General features: G+C 43.2%; 1 protein-coding gene across 1 annotated transcript in view; it reads left to right on the top strand.

Moving 5' to 3' along the window:
• The window catches only part of smarcal1 (SWI/SNF related, matrix associated, actin dependent regulator of chromatin, subfamily a-like 1), a 50,785-nt gene that overhangs the window by 27,555 nt on the left and 7,832 nt on the right, over positions 1-15,398 (top strand). Inside the window, exons 10-14 of the mRNA XM_063051490.1 lie at positions 760-978; positions 2,328-2,398; positions 8,141-8,243; positions 12,429-12,611; positions 15,166-15,266. Coding sequence (XP_062907560.1) covers positions 760-978; positions 2,328-2,398; positions 8,141-8,243; positions 12,429-12,611; positions 15,166-15,266 — 677 coding nt within the window. The remainder of the gene's footprint in view (positions 1-759; positions 979-2,327; positions 2,399-8,140; positions 8,244-12,428; positions 12,612-15,165; positions 15,267-15,398) is intronic.

Genomic DNA, 15,398 nt, shown 5'->3' with positions numbered 1-15,398 from the left:
CTGTTGGGGTAGTCTACTGTATCTGGCGCTCCAGATGCGGCCTGTTCTACACTGGTGAGACCCAATGTAAATTGGGGGACCGCTTTTTCAAGCATCTCTGCTCCATCCGCAAAAAGCGGAATTTCTGAGTGACCAACTATTTTAATTCCAGTCCCCATTCCCTATCAGATTCCTTCTTCTCAAGCTCTTTACTTTTTCCCTTCACCTATCACCTTCTAATTTGTTCTCCTCCTCCTCCCCCACCCCCACCTTTTATTCTGGCATATTCCCCCTTCCTTTCCAGTCCTGATAAAGGGTCTCAGCCCAAAATGTCACCTGTGTGTCTTTTTTACCTGTATAGATATTGCCTGACTTGCGGAGTTCCTCCAGCATTCTGTGTGTGTGCGCTCTGGATTTCCAGGACCTGCAGAATCTCTTGTGTTTAATTCCCTATGTTGGTCAGTTTGCAGCCAAGTCTCTGCAGTGGCTATTAAATCAGATGCATTTACTTTGATTTGTGTGACCAATTCACCATTTTGCAGATGCAGGTAACCTTAAATTTGCCCTTTGACTTTTTTCCTCTGCACATCCACTCTTTGGAGTTGTACTCGCCTCCCCCTCATTCAACCACAAACCATATCTTCGTCTGTCCCTGCATTTCCCATATTTTCACTTAACATCCCTCCCTTCTCATCAGCACCCTATCATCACCCAGCTACAGCCCTCCCCTCCCCTACCCAATGAGACTCTGCCTCATTCTCTTTCTCCTTTGATTGACAGTTACCATGGGGATGGGACTACTCTGGATCATCTAATCTGCTCGAACTACGACTCCTCCTGCTGGAATCAATGATGGTGAGACGGCTGAAGTCTGATGTTCTGACACAGTTGCCTGCCAAGCGACGAAAGGTGGTACTTGTGGAGCCTGAGGGTTTGAGTGCCAGAGCCAGGGCGGCACTGGAGGCAGCTGCAAACGAGGTGGCCAGAGGCCACAAGACGGTAGGTCTTGTTTGGTTCGATAGCAGTACGCAGTTCCTGATGGCCATAAAAGGTCAGCTTCTTGCAACTGTCATAGAGCACTGAAACAGGCCCTTCTGCCAACTCGTCTGTGCTGACCAAGATTCCCACCTAAGCTAGTCCCATTTATCCAAGTGTGGCCCATATTTCTCGAAACCCTTCCTATCAATGTACTGCTCCAAGTGTCCGTCATATATTGTTATTACACTTGCCTCAGCCACTTCCTCTGGAACAAACTGCCATACACATGTGGAATAAGTTGCCCCTTGGGTCTCTTTTTCTCTTTTCTCTTATCACCTTAAACCTATGCCTTCTAATTCTTGATATACCCCAAGACCGACACAGCTGGTAACAATGTAGTGTATTCAGAAACCTAGCAATCATTTTGTGAACGGTGTGATCTTATTGACAACTGAACAATGGTTAATTAGTTTTGGTTGACCCTGAACTCCTGACCTTCAGCCGAGTGTAGTCAGCAGATGATGTTGTGCTGGACCTTTTGAACTTGGGGTCTGCAGCTCCTTCAAGGGGATTTGGAAAGCATCATGAAAGTCTCCCTGTCTGTGTATTCCACTGCCTGAGCTAATGAGTTTGTAATGGATAGTAGGCACATGTTCTGTCCCTTGCCTGGGGTTACAGGGCCAGACTTTCTGCCTGGGGGAGAAAAAGCTTCACTGTAGATTGTGGCAAGTGAGACTCGCACATCTCCCCCCCCCCCCCCATTCTAACCAGTTTTTCCAGGAGTACCATTGAGAGGACCTGACCAGCTGCATCACCGTCTGGTAGAGGAATTGTAAGGCATTTGACCATAAGGTCCCACAAAGGATTGCAAGGACAGCTGAGAGGATCACCTGGATCTCTATTGCACCCTTCCAAGATATTTATCAGGAGCGCTGCGTATGCAGGGTCCTTAGCATTGTCAGTGATCCATCCCATCCATTTAACAAACACTTTGAACCCACCCCCCACCCCGCACCGTCAGGCAGGAAATACCAGAGAATTAGGTCAAGGACTGTTAAAACAGGAAACAGCTTCTTCCCCCAGGCTATGAGACTACTGAACTCCCTGCCTTCACCCAGGTCTTTTTACTTTATAATTTAAATGCATTTTGTTAATTTATTTCTGGTAATATTACTTTAAATGCTATGTGTATGTGTTGTATGTACTGTGTTTTGCACCCTCTTGCGGAGTAACAATGTTTTGTTTGGTGGTATGCGGTTAAATGGCAATTTAAACTCAAATGTGGAATTAGCTCAGATTACAGTGCAATGTTAGTGGACACACATGGAAAAGAATTTGGTGTTTATTCCTCTTTTTTTATTTTAAAACAGAAACGTGAGCAAAAGGAAGCGATGCTGCTTTTCTATAATCGCACAGGAGAAGCTAAAGTTCGATCCATTGTGTGAGTAAGCGAGTATCCATTTATTAACCTCCTCCCTTGCCTGTGACCTAACTCTATATACCATTGTTTTTTCCTGATCACTGTTAAAGGTGGTTTGTGATGTGGAGACATTGCTTATGGTAATACCCTTTTGCATCTGCTGGCCTTGGCATATTCACCACAAGAGCATGAATAGAACTAGGAATAACCCAAGTGACCCTTCTGCTGCCTCAGCATCCGCAGCTTTTGAGTGGAGGGTGTTTAAAATTCACTGCCCTGAGACACATTCCTGCTGTTGTATGCTGGGGCAGCAGGCTGAGGGTAGCAGACACCAACAGAATCAACAAACTCATTCGTAAGGCCAGTGATGTTGTGGGGATGGAACTGGACTCTCTGACGGTGGTGTCTGAAAAGAGGATGCTGTCTAAGTTGCATGCCATCTTGGACAATGTCTCCCATCCACTACATAATGTACTGGGTGGGCACAGGAGTACATTCAGCCAGAGACTCATTCCACCGAGATGCAACACAGAGCGTCATAGGAAGTCATTCCTGCCTGTGGCCATCAAACTTTACAACTCCTCCCTTGGAGGGTCAGACACCCTGAGCCAATAGGCTGGTCCTGGACTTATTTCCTGGCATAATTTACATATTACTATTTAATTATTTATGGTTTTATTACTATTTAATTATTTATGGTGCAACTGTAACCAAAACCAATTTCCCTCGGGATCAATAAAGTATGACTACGACTATGACTATCCCAGTTTGAAGTGGCCAACAGTTTATTCTGTGTCTCTGCCCTTGGGTTCTAAAGTTCCACAACCAACCTCCACGTTTGAAAGTTCCTTCTCTGAATTATGAAGGTGTCCTTGTTATCTTCCTCAGAATACTGTCTGTCTCGAGGAGAGGCACGGTGGCATGGCTAAAGCTCAGAAACTGGGATTTGATCCTGATGATCTGTGACTGTATGGGTTGCTTCCCATCACTCCACCCAACCCCCTATGCTTCCTTTCTCTTCCCAGAGACATGCAGGTTGAAAGATTAATTGGCCATTGTAAATTGCTGCCATTATACTGGTGAGTGGTAAAATCAGAGGGAGGTGACTGGGGGAAGTTGATGGAATGTTCGAGTGGTGACCACTGGTGTTCCATAGAAATTTGTTCTGGGACACCTACTTTGTCATTTTTATAAATAATTTGGAGGAGGAAGTGGAAGGATGGGTCAGTAAGTTTGCCGATTACATGAAGGCTAATGTTTTTGTGAGTAATGTTGAAGGTTGCAACAGGACATTGACAGGATACAGAACTGGACTGAGAAGTGGCAGATGGAGTTCAATTTGGAAAATTGTCAAGTGATTTACTTTAGAAGGTGAAACTTGTAAGTAGAATACAGGGTTAATGACAGGATTCTTGGCAGTGTGGAGGAACAGCAAGATCTTAGGATCTTCAAAAGTGCCGCGCAATTTGATAAGGTGGTTAAGAAGGTATGTGTGTTGGAGATTGAATTCAAGAGCTGTGAGGTAATGTTGCAGCTCTATAAAACTTTGGTTAGACAACACTTAGAGTATTATGTTCAGTTCTGGTCACCTCATTATAGGGACGATACGAAGGCTTTAGAGAGGGTGCAGATGGGATTTACCAGGATGCTGTCTGGATTAGAGAGCATGTCTTATAAGGACAAGTTGAGCAAGCTGGGGCTTTTCTCTCTGGAGCGAAGGAGGATGAGAGCTGACTTGGAAGCATATAGATAGAGTGGATTGCTAGAGACATTTTCCCAGGGCAGCAATGGCTAAAACTAGGGAACATCCATTTAATGTGATTGGAGGAAAGTGCAGAGGTGATGTCAGAGATAGCTTCTTTACACAGAGTTTTGTGGGTGCCTGAAGTGTACTGCTGGGTTTGGTGGTCAATGTTCATACATTAGAGATGTTTTAGAGACACAGAGATAGGCACATGGATGAAGGAAAGGTAAAAGGTTCTGGGCTGTGTAGGAGGGAAGGGTTTGATTGACTGTGGAGTAGGTTAAAAGATTAACACAATGTTGTGGGCCAAAGGGCCTGTACTGTTCTGTGTCCTCATAGGTTACAGGGAAAACTAATGGGAAATGGGATTGCTCTGTGAGCCAGCACATGATGGATAGGCTGAATGGTGTCTTATCCCACAAGGAAATGTGAAATATATGAAATCATTCATCATCAGAAGGTGGTGGCTGAAGACATTGTAGCGACATTAGTGGTGATCCTCTGGGACTCACAGATATAACGTGTCTTTTTAAAAAGGGAAGGAGACAAAAGATGGGAAATGGTGGACTGGCTCACCTCACCTCAGTGGTTAGAATCCATTATCAAAGATGAAATTCTGGAGAACCTGAAAGTACATGATAAAATTGGATGAAGTCAGCCTGGTTTCATAAGGGGAAATCTTGCCTAACAAACCTATTAGAATTATTTGAGGAGGAAACAAGCAGACAAGACGAGGAGAATGTTGGATATGTACTTGGATTTTCAGAAGGCTTTTGATAAGTTGCTGTACATGAGGCTGCTAAATAAGACGGGCTCATGGTGGTACAGGAGCAATACTAGCATGGGTAGAAGACTGGCTGACTGGCAGAGGGTAGAGAGAAGTCAGCTAAAGGTATACTTTTGAGAATGGCTGCCTGTGACTAGTGGTGCTCAGTCTGTAACTTGTCAATTTATATATGAATGATTTTAGATGAAAGAACTGATGGTATTGTGGCCAGGTTTGCAGATGGGACCAAGATAGGTGGAGGGGCAGGTAGCGCTGTAGAGGCATGGAGTCTATGGAAAGGCCTAGAAAGTCTACAGAAAGTTTTCCAAACTTTTAGTTTGGAAGAATGGACAAAGAACTGGTAGATGAAATACAGTGCAGCAAAGTGTATGGTTGTGCACTTTGGCAGGAAGAATAAGGGTTTAGGATATTTTCTAAATGGGAAGATAATTCAAAAATCAGAGGTTGCCTTTATTAGTTGAGTCACTAAATCCAAGAGTTAGGTAGGTATGTTACAGCTTTATAAAAAGCTCGTTAGACTGCATCTGGAGTATTGCATATGGTTCTGATTGTCCTATTGTGGGAAGGATGTAGAGTCTTTGGAGTTTCCAGCACCCCTTGTTTATAAGACAAGAGTGTTCTTGTTCATTGCAAGGGGACTTGAATACCAAAGTAGGGAGATTACACTTTATTGACAGAGGTGTTGGTGAAACAATGTCTGGAGAACAAGTTTGCCTTTATTTAAGGAGTGGTGTTAAGTGTTGGAAGTAATGGAAAGAAAATATCTAGAAGTGGCAAGTTGTCTTGTGAACAAAGATTTGACAGTGTCAGCATGAATTGGACCGTAGACCATAAGACGTAGAAGCAGAATTAGGCCATTCGGCCCACCGAGTCTTCTCCATCAATCTATCATGGCTGATTCATTATCATTCTCAATCCCATTCTCCCACGAACATCGAATCTGCTGTAGTTTTAGAAGAGTGAGAGTGGAATTGATTGAAACTTGATCCTGAAGGGTCTTCACAAGCTGGATGCAGTGAGGATGGTTCCTCTTGTGGGATGATCTAGTACAGGGGTCACCCATTTTCCCCCAGGGAAATGCCACTTAGACCAGGTCTCTGGCACTAAGCGTGGGTGCTTGATGCAGAAAGGAAAGGGGGAGAATAGGGAAGCGATAGTGATAGGGGAGCCAGTAGTCAGATATGAATGGGACACCCAGATGGTATGTTGCCTCCCAGGTGCCAGGGTCAGGGATGTCTGGGATCATTTCCACTTTATGATGTTTTGACTGTCATTGAATTGTGGCTGAAGGATGGTTGTATTTGGGAGCTGAATGTCCAAGGTTATGTATTGTATCGGAGGGATAGGAAGGTATGCAGAGGGGGTGGTGTGCCTCTGCTGGTAAAAAATGACATCAAATCGTTACAAAGATGTGACATAGGATCGGAAGATGATGAATCCTTGTGGATTGAGTTAAGAAACTGCAAGGGTAAAAGGACCCTGATGGCAGTTATATACAGACTTCCAAACAGTAGCTGGGATGTGGACTACAGATTACAATGGGGAAATAGAAAAGTTGTGTCAAGCGGGCAATATTATGATAGTCATGGGAGATTTTAACATGCAGGTAGATTGGGAAAATCAGGTTGGTAATGGATTACAAGGGAGTGAATTTGTTGAATGCCTACGAGATAGATACTTGTACCTATTAGGGGATCAGCTATACTGGTCTGGGTGTTATGTAAAGAACCAGAGGCAATTGGGGAGCTTAAGGTAAGACAGTGATCACAATATGATTGAGTTCAACTTGAAATTTGATAGAGAGAAAGTAAAATCTGATATAGCAGTATTTTAGTGGAGTAAAGGAAATTAAAGTGGTATGAGAGAGGAGTTAGGCAAAGTAAATTGGAAGGAGTTGCTGGCAGGGGTATTAGTACAGCATCAATGGCTTGAGTTTCTGGGAAAAGTGAGGATGGTGCAGGATAGATGTAATCCAAAAAAAAAGATATACTCAAAGGTCTGACAAGGGAAGTCGAAGCTAATGTAAAAGCAAAAGAAAGGGCATACAACAAAGCAAAAATTAGTGCCAAGGTGGAGGATTGGGAAGTTTTTAAAAACCTACGGAAAGCAACTACAAGAACCCTTAGTAAGGAAAAGATAAAATATGAAAACAAGCTAGCAAATAGTTTCAAGGTGGATAGAAAAGGCTGGGTTTTTAAAAAAAGTAAGATGAGAGTGGATATAGGACCGCTAAAAAATGAGGTCAGAGAAATAATAACAGGAAACATGGAGATGCCAGTTGGACTAAGTGAGTATTTCAAAGGTAACTAATGTCAGAGAAATGTATACAATATACAATCTGAAATTCTCTTCCATCAGTCTTCATTGTGGAAGACACTAGCAATGTGCCAGGTGTTGAAGGGTGTGAGGGAAGAGAAGTGAGTGCAGTTACTATAACAAGGGAGAAGGGGCTCAAAAAGCTGAAAGACCTAAAGGTGCACAAGTCACCAAGACCAGATGAACTGCACCCTAGGGTTCTGAAAGAGGTAGCGGTAGAGATTGTAAGGCATTAGTAATGATCTTCCAAGAATCATTGGACTCTGGCATGGTTCCAGAGGACTGGAAAATTGCAAATCTCACTTCACTCTTTAAGAAAGGAGAGGGGCAACAGAAAGAAAATTGCAACCCCAAGTTCATAGTTCCACCTACCTTGAGTAGCCTTTCATCCTTTAGCTTATCAAATATTGGTTTACCTCTGCCGAAGACACAACCTTCTCAGAACAATTTTGATCTAACCCCCTTAAGGTAACCTTTTAACTTGAATAGTAAGCTGAGTGTAAAACGAACTCTCATTAAGTGAAGTTACCTGATTCCTTACACTGGCCAGTGTTGCTGCTCTCCTAATATGATTTCAGTCTGACCTAAAACCTCTATTCCCAATCAGTATGTCTGCCTGATAAACTTTTCAATCTGGTGAGGAGTTGTAATAAATCCACTCCTGAAAAGAAACTGAAATTACTTGGAAACACACAAAATGCTGGAGGAACTCAGCAGGTCAGGCAGCATCTATGGAGGGAAATGAACAGTTGATATCCGGGTGACTGGTTTCAGCCAGATATGTAGACTGTTCATTTCCTTCGTAGGTGCTGCCTGATCTGCTGAGCTGCTCTAACATTTTGTGTATGTGTTAATGATGATTTCCAACATCTACAGAATATCTTGTCTATGAAATTACTGGATGACTCTTTTACAGAGATTATGTGTGTGATTTACTCGAGAGTGGTCGGGAGAAGTTCTTGGTGTTCGGACATCATCGTCTGGTTCTGGATGCATTGTGTACAGCTCTGGAAGTAAAGGTAAAGTCATAGAGTCAATTGATCACATGGGTGTAATTGGGCGGTGCAGGTTTGTTGGGCCAGAAGGACCTGTTGTACTATATCTCTAAATAATTATTTTTTAAGAGGTGTTCTAAACCATGAGTTTTGAATGAGAAAACAATATCTGGTAGTAAGAGGTTTTCTAACAAAATCTGGATTAGCATAAAAGGCGAGAGGTTTAGACTTTTATTTTAAGTTGCAAACTGTTGTTAGGAATGCAGTGCCTGAAGTCTGGAGAAGAATTGACGGGTCAAATGGCATAATTCTGCTCCTATGCCTTGTGGTCGAAGTGCAGTGGAAGGAGATGCGGTCGTTGTTGTGAAAAGTGAATTGGAATTTGAGCAAGGGGGGCCTGAATACAAACTGGGAGTATGATAATTGAATTTCCAGCATCTGCAGAATTCCTGTTGTTTGAGTATGATAATTGGATGGATTTCTTATAGAAACAATGCCGACATAAGGATGAAGTGCTATTTACAGAGCTATGGAGTTACAGAAGGTGGCCATTCTGCCCCTAAAGTCAATGCTTGGTCCTGCCAAAGAATCTGATCATTTGCATTCTCTCTTAAATACTAGGTAGACCTTTCCCTCACGAAAGCTTTGACTAATTGTTCCCATCAACCTTGCTGTTGGTAAGTTCACATCATAACACATTGATTTAAAGACCATAAGACATAGGAGCAGAATTAGGAAATTCTGCACGTCAAGTCCGCTGTGCCATTTCATCGTGGCTGATTTTATTCTTCCTCAACCCCATTCCCGTGCCTCTTCCCTGTTTCCCTTAATCCCCTTACCGATCAAGAAACTATCAATCGCTGCCTTACGTACACCCAATGACCTTTCCTCCGCAGCCTTTGGGAACGTCGAGGCCTTCCCTGGCAATGAATTCCACAGATTCAACACTTGCCTGAAGAATTTTCCCCTTATCTCAGTTCTAAAGAAACGTCCCTTTAGTCTGAGGCTGTGCCCATGGATCCTAGTCTTTCTATTAATGGAAACATCACTTCATACCTACTCTATACAGGGCTTTCAGTATTCAGTAGGCTTCAATGAGATTCCATTTTCCACTCTTTCCCCCCTCCCTGCCCCCGTTCTTCTGAACTCCAACATATACAGGGCCAGAGATATCAAACTTTTCCTTATAAAAAGAAATTATCATATCTTAGACTGAATCCTTTCCATTATTTGAATCTGTGAAGTGGCCTTTCACCCACTTTGGTAGCAACATACATTAACTTTTGCCTTTCAAAAATGTTAAAAGACTTGCTTCTATAACCAGCTAATAAAGAACATCTTTGTTTTGGGAACAACTGGGACCCCAGCACCAATTCCTACATCATGAGACACAGCCTCCCAACCAAAAATTAACTTACTTGTTTTGGCTATTTTATCTTCAGAAATCGGTCGTCTGTCCACCCAGTACCTTCCACCATATACCACATTCAGTAACTGCTTTATTAGCTATATCTGTATACCTGCTTGATAATGCAAATATCTAATCAGACAATCATGTAGCAGCAGTTCAATGCATAAAAACATGCAGATATCGTCAAGAGGTTCAGTTATTGTTCAGACCAAACAACAGGATGAAGAAAAAATGTGTTCTAAGTGACTCTGACCATGGAATGATTGTTGGTGCCAAACGGGGTTGTTTGAGTGTCTCAAAAACTGCTGATCTCTGGGAATTTTCACACACAACAGCCACTAGCGTTTACAGAGAATGGTTAAGAAAAACATCCAGTGGGCAGTAGTTATGTGGTGAAAGCACTTTGTTAATGAGAGAGGTGAGAGGAGAATGGCCAGGCTGGCTCAAACTGACTGGAAGGTGACAGTAACTCAAATAACCAGGAGTTACAACAGCGGTTTGCTGAACAGCATCTCTGAACACACACATCGAACCTTGAAGTGGATAGGCTACAGCAGCAGAAGATCATGAACATACTCAGTGGCCACTTTATTAGATACAGGAGGTACCTAATAAAGTGGCCACTGATGTATGTTCTTTGTTCAGTAAGGTGCCAATCTATTTTATCCAAGCTCTACAAGGTTTTATAAACCTTTAGAAAGTCAGCCTCAGACCCAGCCTATGCAATTTCTCCTTGTCAAATGTCGTCTTTAATATCCAAATACAAAACAAAACCTAGTTAATTCTTTATCTATCAGGATAGTTCTTTATCTATCCTGCTGGTTACAATGTCAAAACAAAAAAAAACTTAACAGATCTGTTAAACATGATTTCCTTTCCATAGATCCACGTTGATCTTCCCAATCCTACTGTTATTTTGAAGACTATACCTTGATAATAGTCCTGCATTTACCCACTCTTTCTGCTTAAACAGTAACACAAGATTGGCAAAACAAAAATAATTAAATGTTTGCAATTTATCTTGGATTCTTTCATAGCACAGAAACAGGCCTTTTGGCTCAGTGTCCATGCCCACCAAGTTGCCCATGTTCAGCCCGTACCTCCCTAAATCTTTCCTGTCTGTACATCTGCCCAAGTGCATTTCAAACAGTATAACTGTACTCTACCACTTCCTCTGACAGCTTGTTCCACATACCCACCACCCTCTGAATATTATTCCCTCCCCAGTCCCCCATATATCTTTCCCTTTTCATCCTAATTCTGTGCACTGTAGTTTTAGACCCCGCTGCCATAGGAAAAAGACTATGAAATTAATCTTATCTATGTCCTACATCATTTTATAAACCACAATAAGTTCACCCCTCAGTCTTGTAAAATCTAGGGAAAAAGGCCCCAGTCTACCCAGCTTCTCCTTATAACTTGGGTCCTCAGACCACGTAACATCCTTTTGAATATGACCTGCACCCTTGTAGCTAGAGCTACACACAATACACCAAGTGTAGTCTCACTAATCTACAGTTGCAACATGACGTTACAACTCCGTATCTTAAGCGATGAAGCCAAGATGCCAAATGCCTTCTTCACCAAGCTGTCTGCCTGTGTTGCCAATTTCCAGTATCACTGTATTTGTACCCCTAGTTTTCTTTGTTCTACAAAGCTTTCCAGGGCCCTCTCATTTACTGTGCAAGTCCTGCTATGGTTTTTTTTTTTAAAAATGCATCTTTCCATTTGCCCAAGTTAAATTACATCTGTCAACTTCGACCCACTTTCCCAATTGATCTAGATCAGGAGTTCCCAACCTGGGGTCCACGGACCTCCTGGTTAATGGCCCCATGGCATGAAAAGAAAGATTGGGAACGTCTAATCTCGATCCTTTTGTAATCTTAGATAACATTCTTCGTTATCCCCTATAGTAGCAGTTCTGCTGTCATCGGCATACTTACTAATCCTGGCAACTACAATCTCGTCCACTTTGTTGACATAAATGATGAGCAACAGGGGACCCAGCACCAATCCTGTGCCACACCACTGGACATAGTCTATAAAAGTTGTAATCTGAAAAACAACTGTCCATTAGCACCCTCAGACTCGTTACGCCAGGAGTCAGATTTGTATCTATTTAGATCCCACATGATCTCACTGTCAAGCAGTCTGTCATATGAGGCCTTAAAGGCCTTGCTGAAGTCTACCACCCTGCAGCCCTGATTTCCCATGCACAAAGCCATGCAAACTATTGGTGATCCACCCTTGCCTTTGCAGATGCATATAGATCCTGTCCCTCAGAATCTCCTGTTATAATTTTCCCACTACTGATGTTAGGCTTGCTAGCTATAGTTCTCTTTAAAATAAAGGCACTGAATGGAGCCGCCCTCCACTTTCCAGTACCTCACCAGTGCCGCACAATGATACAAGTATCTCTACCAGGGTTGAGCATCTTTCCCCGGCTTCCCTTTTTTCTGGGTTCCACCTCAGTGGAGCCTTGTTGGACGATCCCTCTGAAATATTGTCTTTGTGCTTGAGTCTTACTCTCGTCGGTTCCCTGGAATTCTGCTGCCAATTCTTCCCTCTGCTGATTGTACACGTGGTCTCTTTAAGCTTTGCTGTGGTCCCTATTCCAGCACAGCTCTCACTGTTCTGAACGTGCACCTTGTCCTGTCCGCTGGGTTCTTGGTCAAGCTGCTGCTCCACTCTGTTTTTCAGCTGCTCACAGGGCTGACTTTTACACTCTCACTCCACCCTTGCTCTGTCCTGAACAGTATAAATCCAAGCTTTAACAACAAACTTTGGTTTATCCATAGGGGATTGCGTTTATCCGCATTGATGGCTCCACCTCTTCATCTGATCGCCAGTCCCTGTGCGACCACTTCCAGTCTTCTCAGACACGCTGTATCGCCGTGCTGTCCATCACAGCCGCCAACATGGGCCTGACTCTCTCATCTGCTGACCTGGTTGTCATCACAGAGCTTTTCTGGAACCCTGGTGTAAGTGAAAGTGTAGGCTCAGTGTAAGGCCAGTGTAGCCCCAGTAGCAGATGTTCCTCAAGTCATTGTATTTTCCCACATCCAGCTGAGGATAATATGCAAGTCCTATTGGTTATCAAATGAATTATATTTTGGTGGAAGAATGTGAAGCCGTTTGACATGTTGGCATTCTAGCCAGGTATTACAGGCCCATGTCTCTGAAAGGATCTGGCAAGTGTGGATTGGGACAGGCTGGTTTCTAGCAAAGGTGCCGTTCGTAAGTGCGAGGCCTTCAAAAGTGAAATTTTGACAGTAAAGAACTTGTATGTGCCTGTCAGAATAAAAGGTAAAGATAACAAGTTTGGGAAACCTTGGTTTTCAAGAGATACTGAGGCCCCATTTAAGAAAAAAGGCGGTTAATAGCAGGAATAGACAAGTAGAAACAAATGAGGTACTTATGGAGTATAAGAAATGCAAGAGATTATTCAGGATTAAAAGAAGGTATGAGGTTACCCTAGCAGACAAGATGAAGGAGAATCCTAAGGGGTTTTACAGGATTGCAAGGGACAAGATTGGTCCTCTGGAAGATCAGAATGGTAATCTATGCATGGATCTTAAACGGATTTTTTGCGTCGGTATTTACTCAGTAGTCAGACACAGAATCTATAGAAATGAGGCAAAGCAGCAGTGAGGTCATGAATCCTATACGGATCACAGGAGGAGGAGGTGTTTGCTGCTTGAGGCAAATTAGTGTGGATAAGGTGTTCCCCTGGAACCTTTGGGAGGCAAGTGCAGAAATTGCAGGGGCCCTTCCAGAGATACTTAAACCATCCTTGGCAGCAGGTGAGGTACTGGAGGTTTGTAGGATAGCTGATGTTGTTCTGTTCTTTCAGAAAGGTTCTACGAATAAGCCAGGAAATTATTGGCTAGTGAGCCTGACATCAGTAGAGGGAAAGTTATTGGAAGGTATTCTAAGGGTCAGAATATGTGTATTTGCATAGACATGGACTGATTAGCAATAGTCAGCATGGCTTTGTACGTGGTAGGTTGTGTCGGACCAATCTTGTACAGATTTTTAAGGATGTTACCAAGAAAGTTTATGAAGGCAAGGCAGTGGATGTTGTGTACACGGACTTGCACAAGGCCTTTGACAAGGTACAGCATTGGGGGGGAGGAGGTTTGTCAGGCAGGTTCAGTCACTTGGCATTCAAGATGAGGTAGTAAATTGAGTTAGGCATTGGCTTTGTGGGAGAAGCCAGAGAGTGGTAGTGGATGATTTCCTCTTGGACTGGAGGCCTGTGACTAGTGGAGTTCCACATGGATCGGTGCTGGGTCCATTCTGGTTTGTCATCCGTATCAATATCTGGATGATAATGTGGTTAACTGGATCAGCAAATTTGCGGGTGACACCAAGATTGGGGGCGTAGTGGACAGCGAGGAAGACTATCAGAGCTTGCAGTGGGATCTTGACCAGCTAGAAAAATGGGCTAAAAAATGTCAGATGGAATTTAATGCAGACAAGTGTGAGGTGTTGCACTTTGGTAGATGAACAAGGTTAGGTCTTGCCCAGTGAATGGTGGGGCACTGAGGAATGCGGTTTAAAAAAAAGCGATCCAGGAATACAAGTCCATAATTCATTGAAAGTGGTGGCACATGTAGTAATAATAATAAATACTTTATTGATCCCGAGTGGGAAATCCTTTCGTCACAGCAGCAATATTTAAAAACACACTTGGCAATGTGCAGACTTAAATAATAATAATGGATAAGGTTGTAAAGAAAGCTTTTGGCACACTGGCCTTCATAAATCAAAGTATTGAGTACAGGAGATGGGATGTTATGTTGAAGTTGTACAAGGTGTTGGTGAGGCCTAATTTGGACTACTGTGTGCACTTCTGGTCACCTACCTACAAGAAAGATGTCAATAAGGTTGAAAGAGTATAGAGAAATTTTATAGGTATGTTGCCAGGACTGAAGGACCTGAGGTACAGTATAAGGAAAGATTGAGTAGGTTAGGACTTTATTCCTTGTAATGTAGAGGACTGAGGGGAGCTAGACAAAATTATGACGGTAAAGGTAGGATAAATGAAAGCAAATGCTTTCCATTGAGGTTGGGTGGGACTATAACAGAGGTCGTGGTTTAAAGAAGGTGAAATGCTTAAGGGGAACATGACAGGGACCTTCTTCACTCAGAGGGTCATGAGAGTGTGGAATGAGCTGCCAGTGCAAGTGGTGCTTGCAAGCTCGATTTCAACGTTTGAAAGAAGTTTGGATAGGTATGTAAATAGATGGGAGGGGTATGGAGGGTTATGGTCCAGGTGCAGGGCAATGACACTAAGCAGTTTAAATGGTTTGGCACAGATTAGAAGGGCCTACTTCTGTAACGTACTTCTCTATGACTCTTAAGTGGGTTTTGATCCCCTGATGAGCAGAGATGATGAGCACTGTCTGAATGTGCTGAGACTTGAATATACCTGCTGTTAACCTGGGTTGAGCTTGTGCTGATGAGCAGGGCAGTCTCTGCCTTCAGGCACAGGAGTTTGGGACTAACTTCATTCTCTTTTCCTGGCTTCAGACCCTCTTTCAGGCAGAAGACAGAGTGCACCGCATCGGGCAAACAAGGTGTGTGGATATTCACTACCTGGTGGCCAGAGGCACTGCAGACGATTACCTCTGGTGAGTGCTTTGGTCAGCTGTACCTAAGTATAGCCCATACTGAGAAACGGTGATCTCTCCCCAGCATTAATTCCATGCTTGTTTTCAGCTCAATCTGGCTTTCTCCATTTCCCAGATTCTTCCTGAGGTTCA

The sequence above is a fragment of the Mobula hypostoma genome, chromosome 6, assembly GCF_963921235.1.
Source record: "Mobula hypostoma chromosome 6, sMobHyp1.1, whole genome shotgun sequence".
Classification (NCBI taxonomy): Eukaryota; Metazoa; Chordata; class Chondrichthyes; order Myliobatiformes; family Myliobatidae; genus Mobula; species Mobula hypostoma.
Note: the sequence above shows the minus strand (reverse complement) of the source record. Positions and strands in the feature narration are given on the sequence as shown.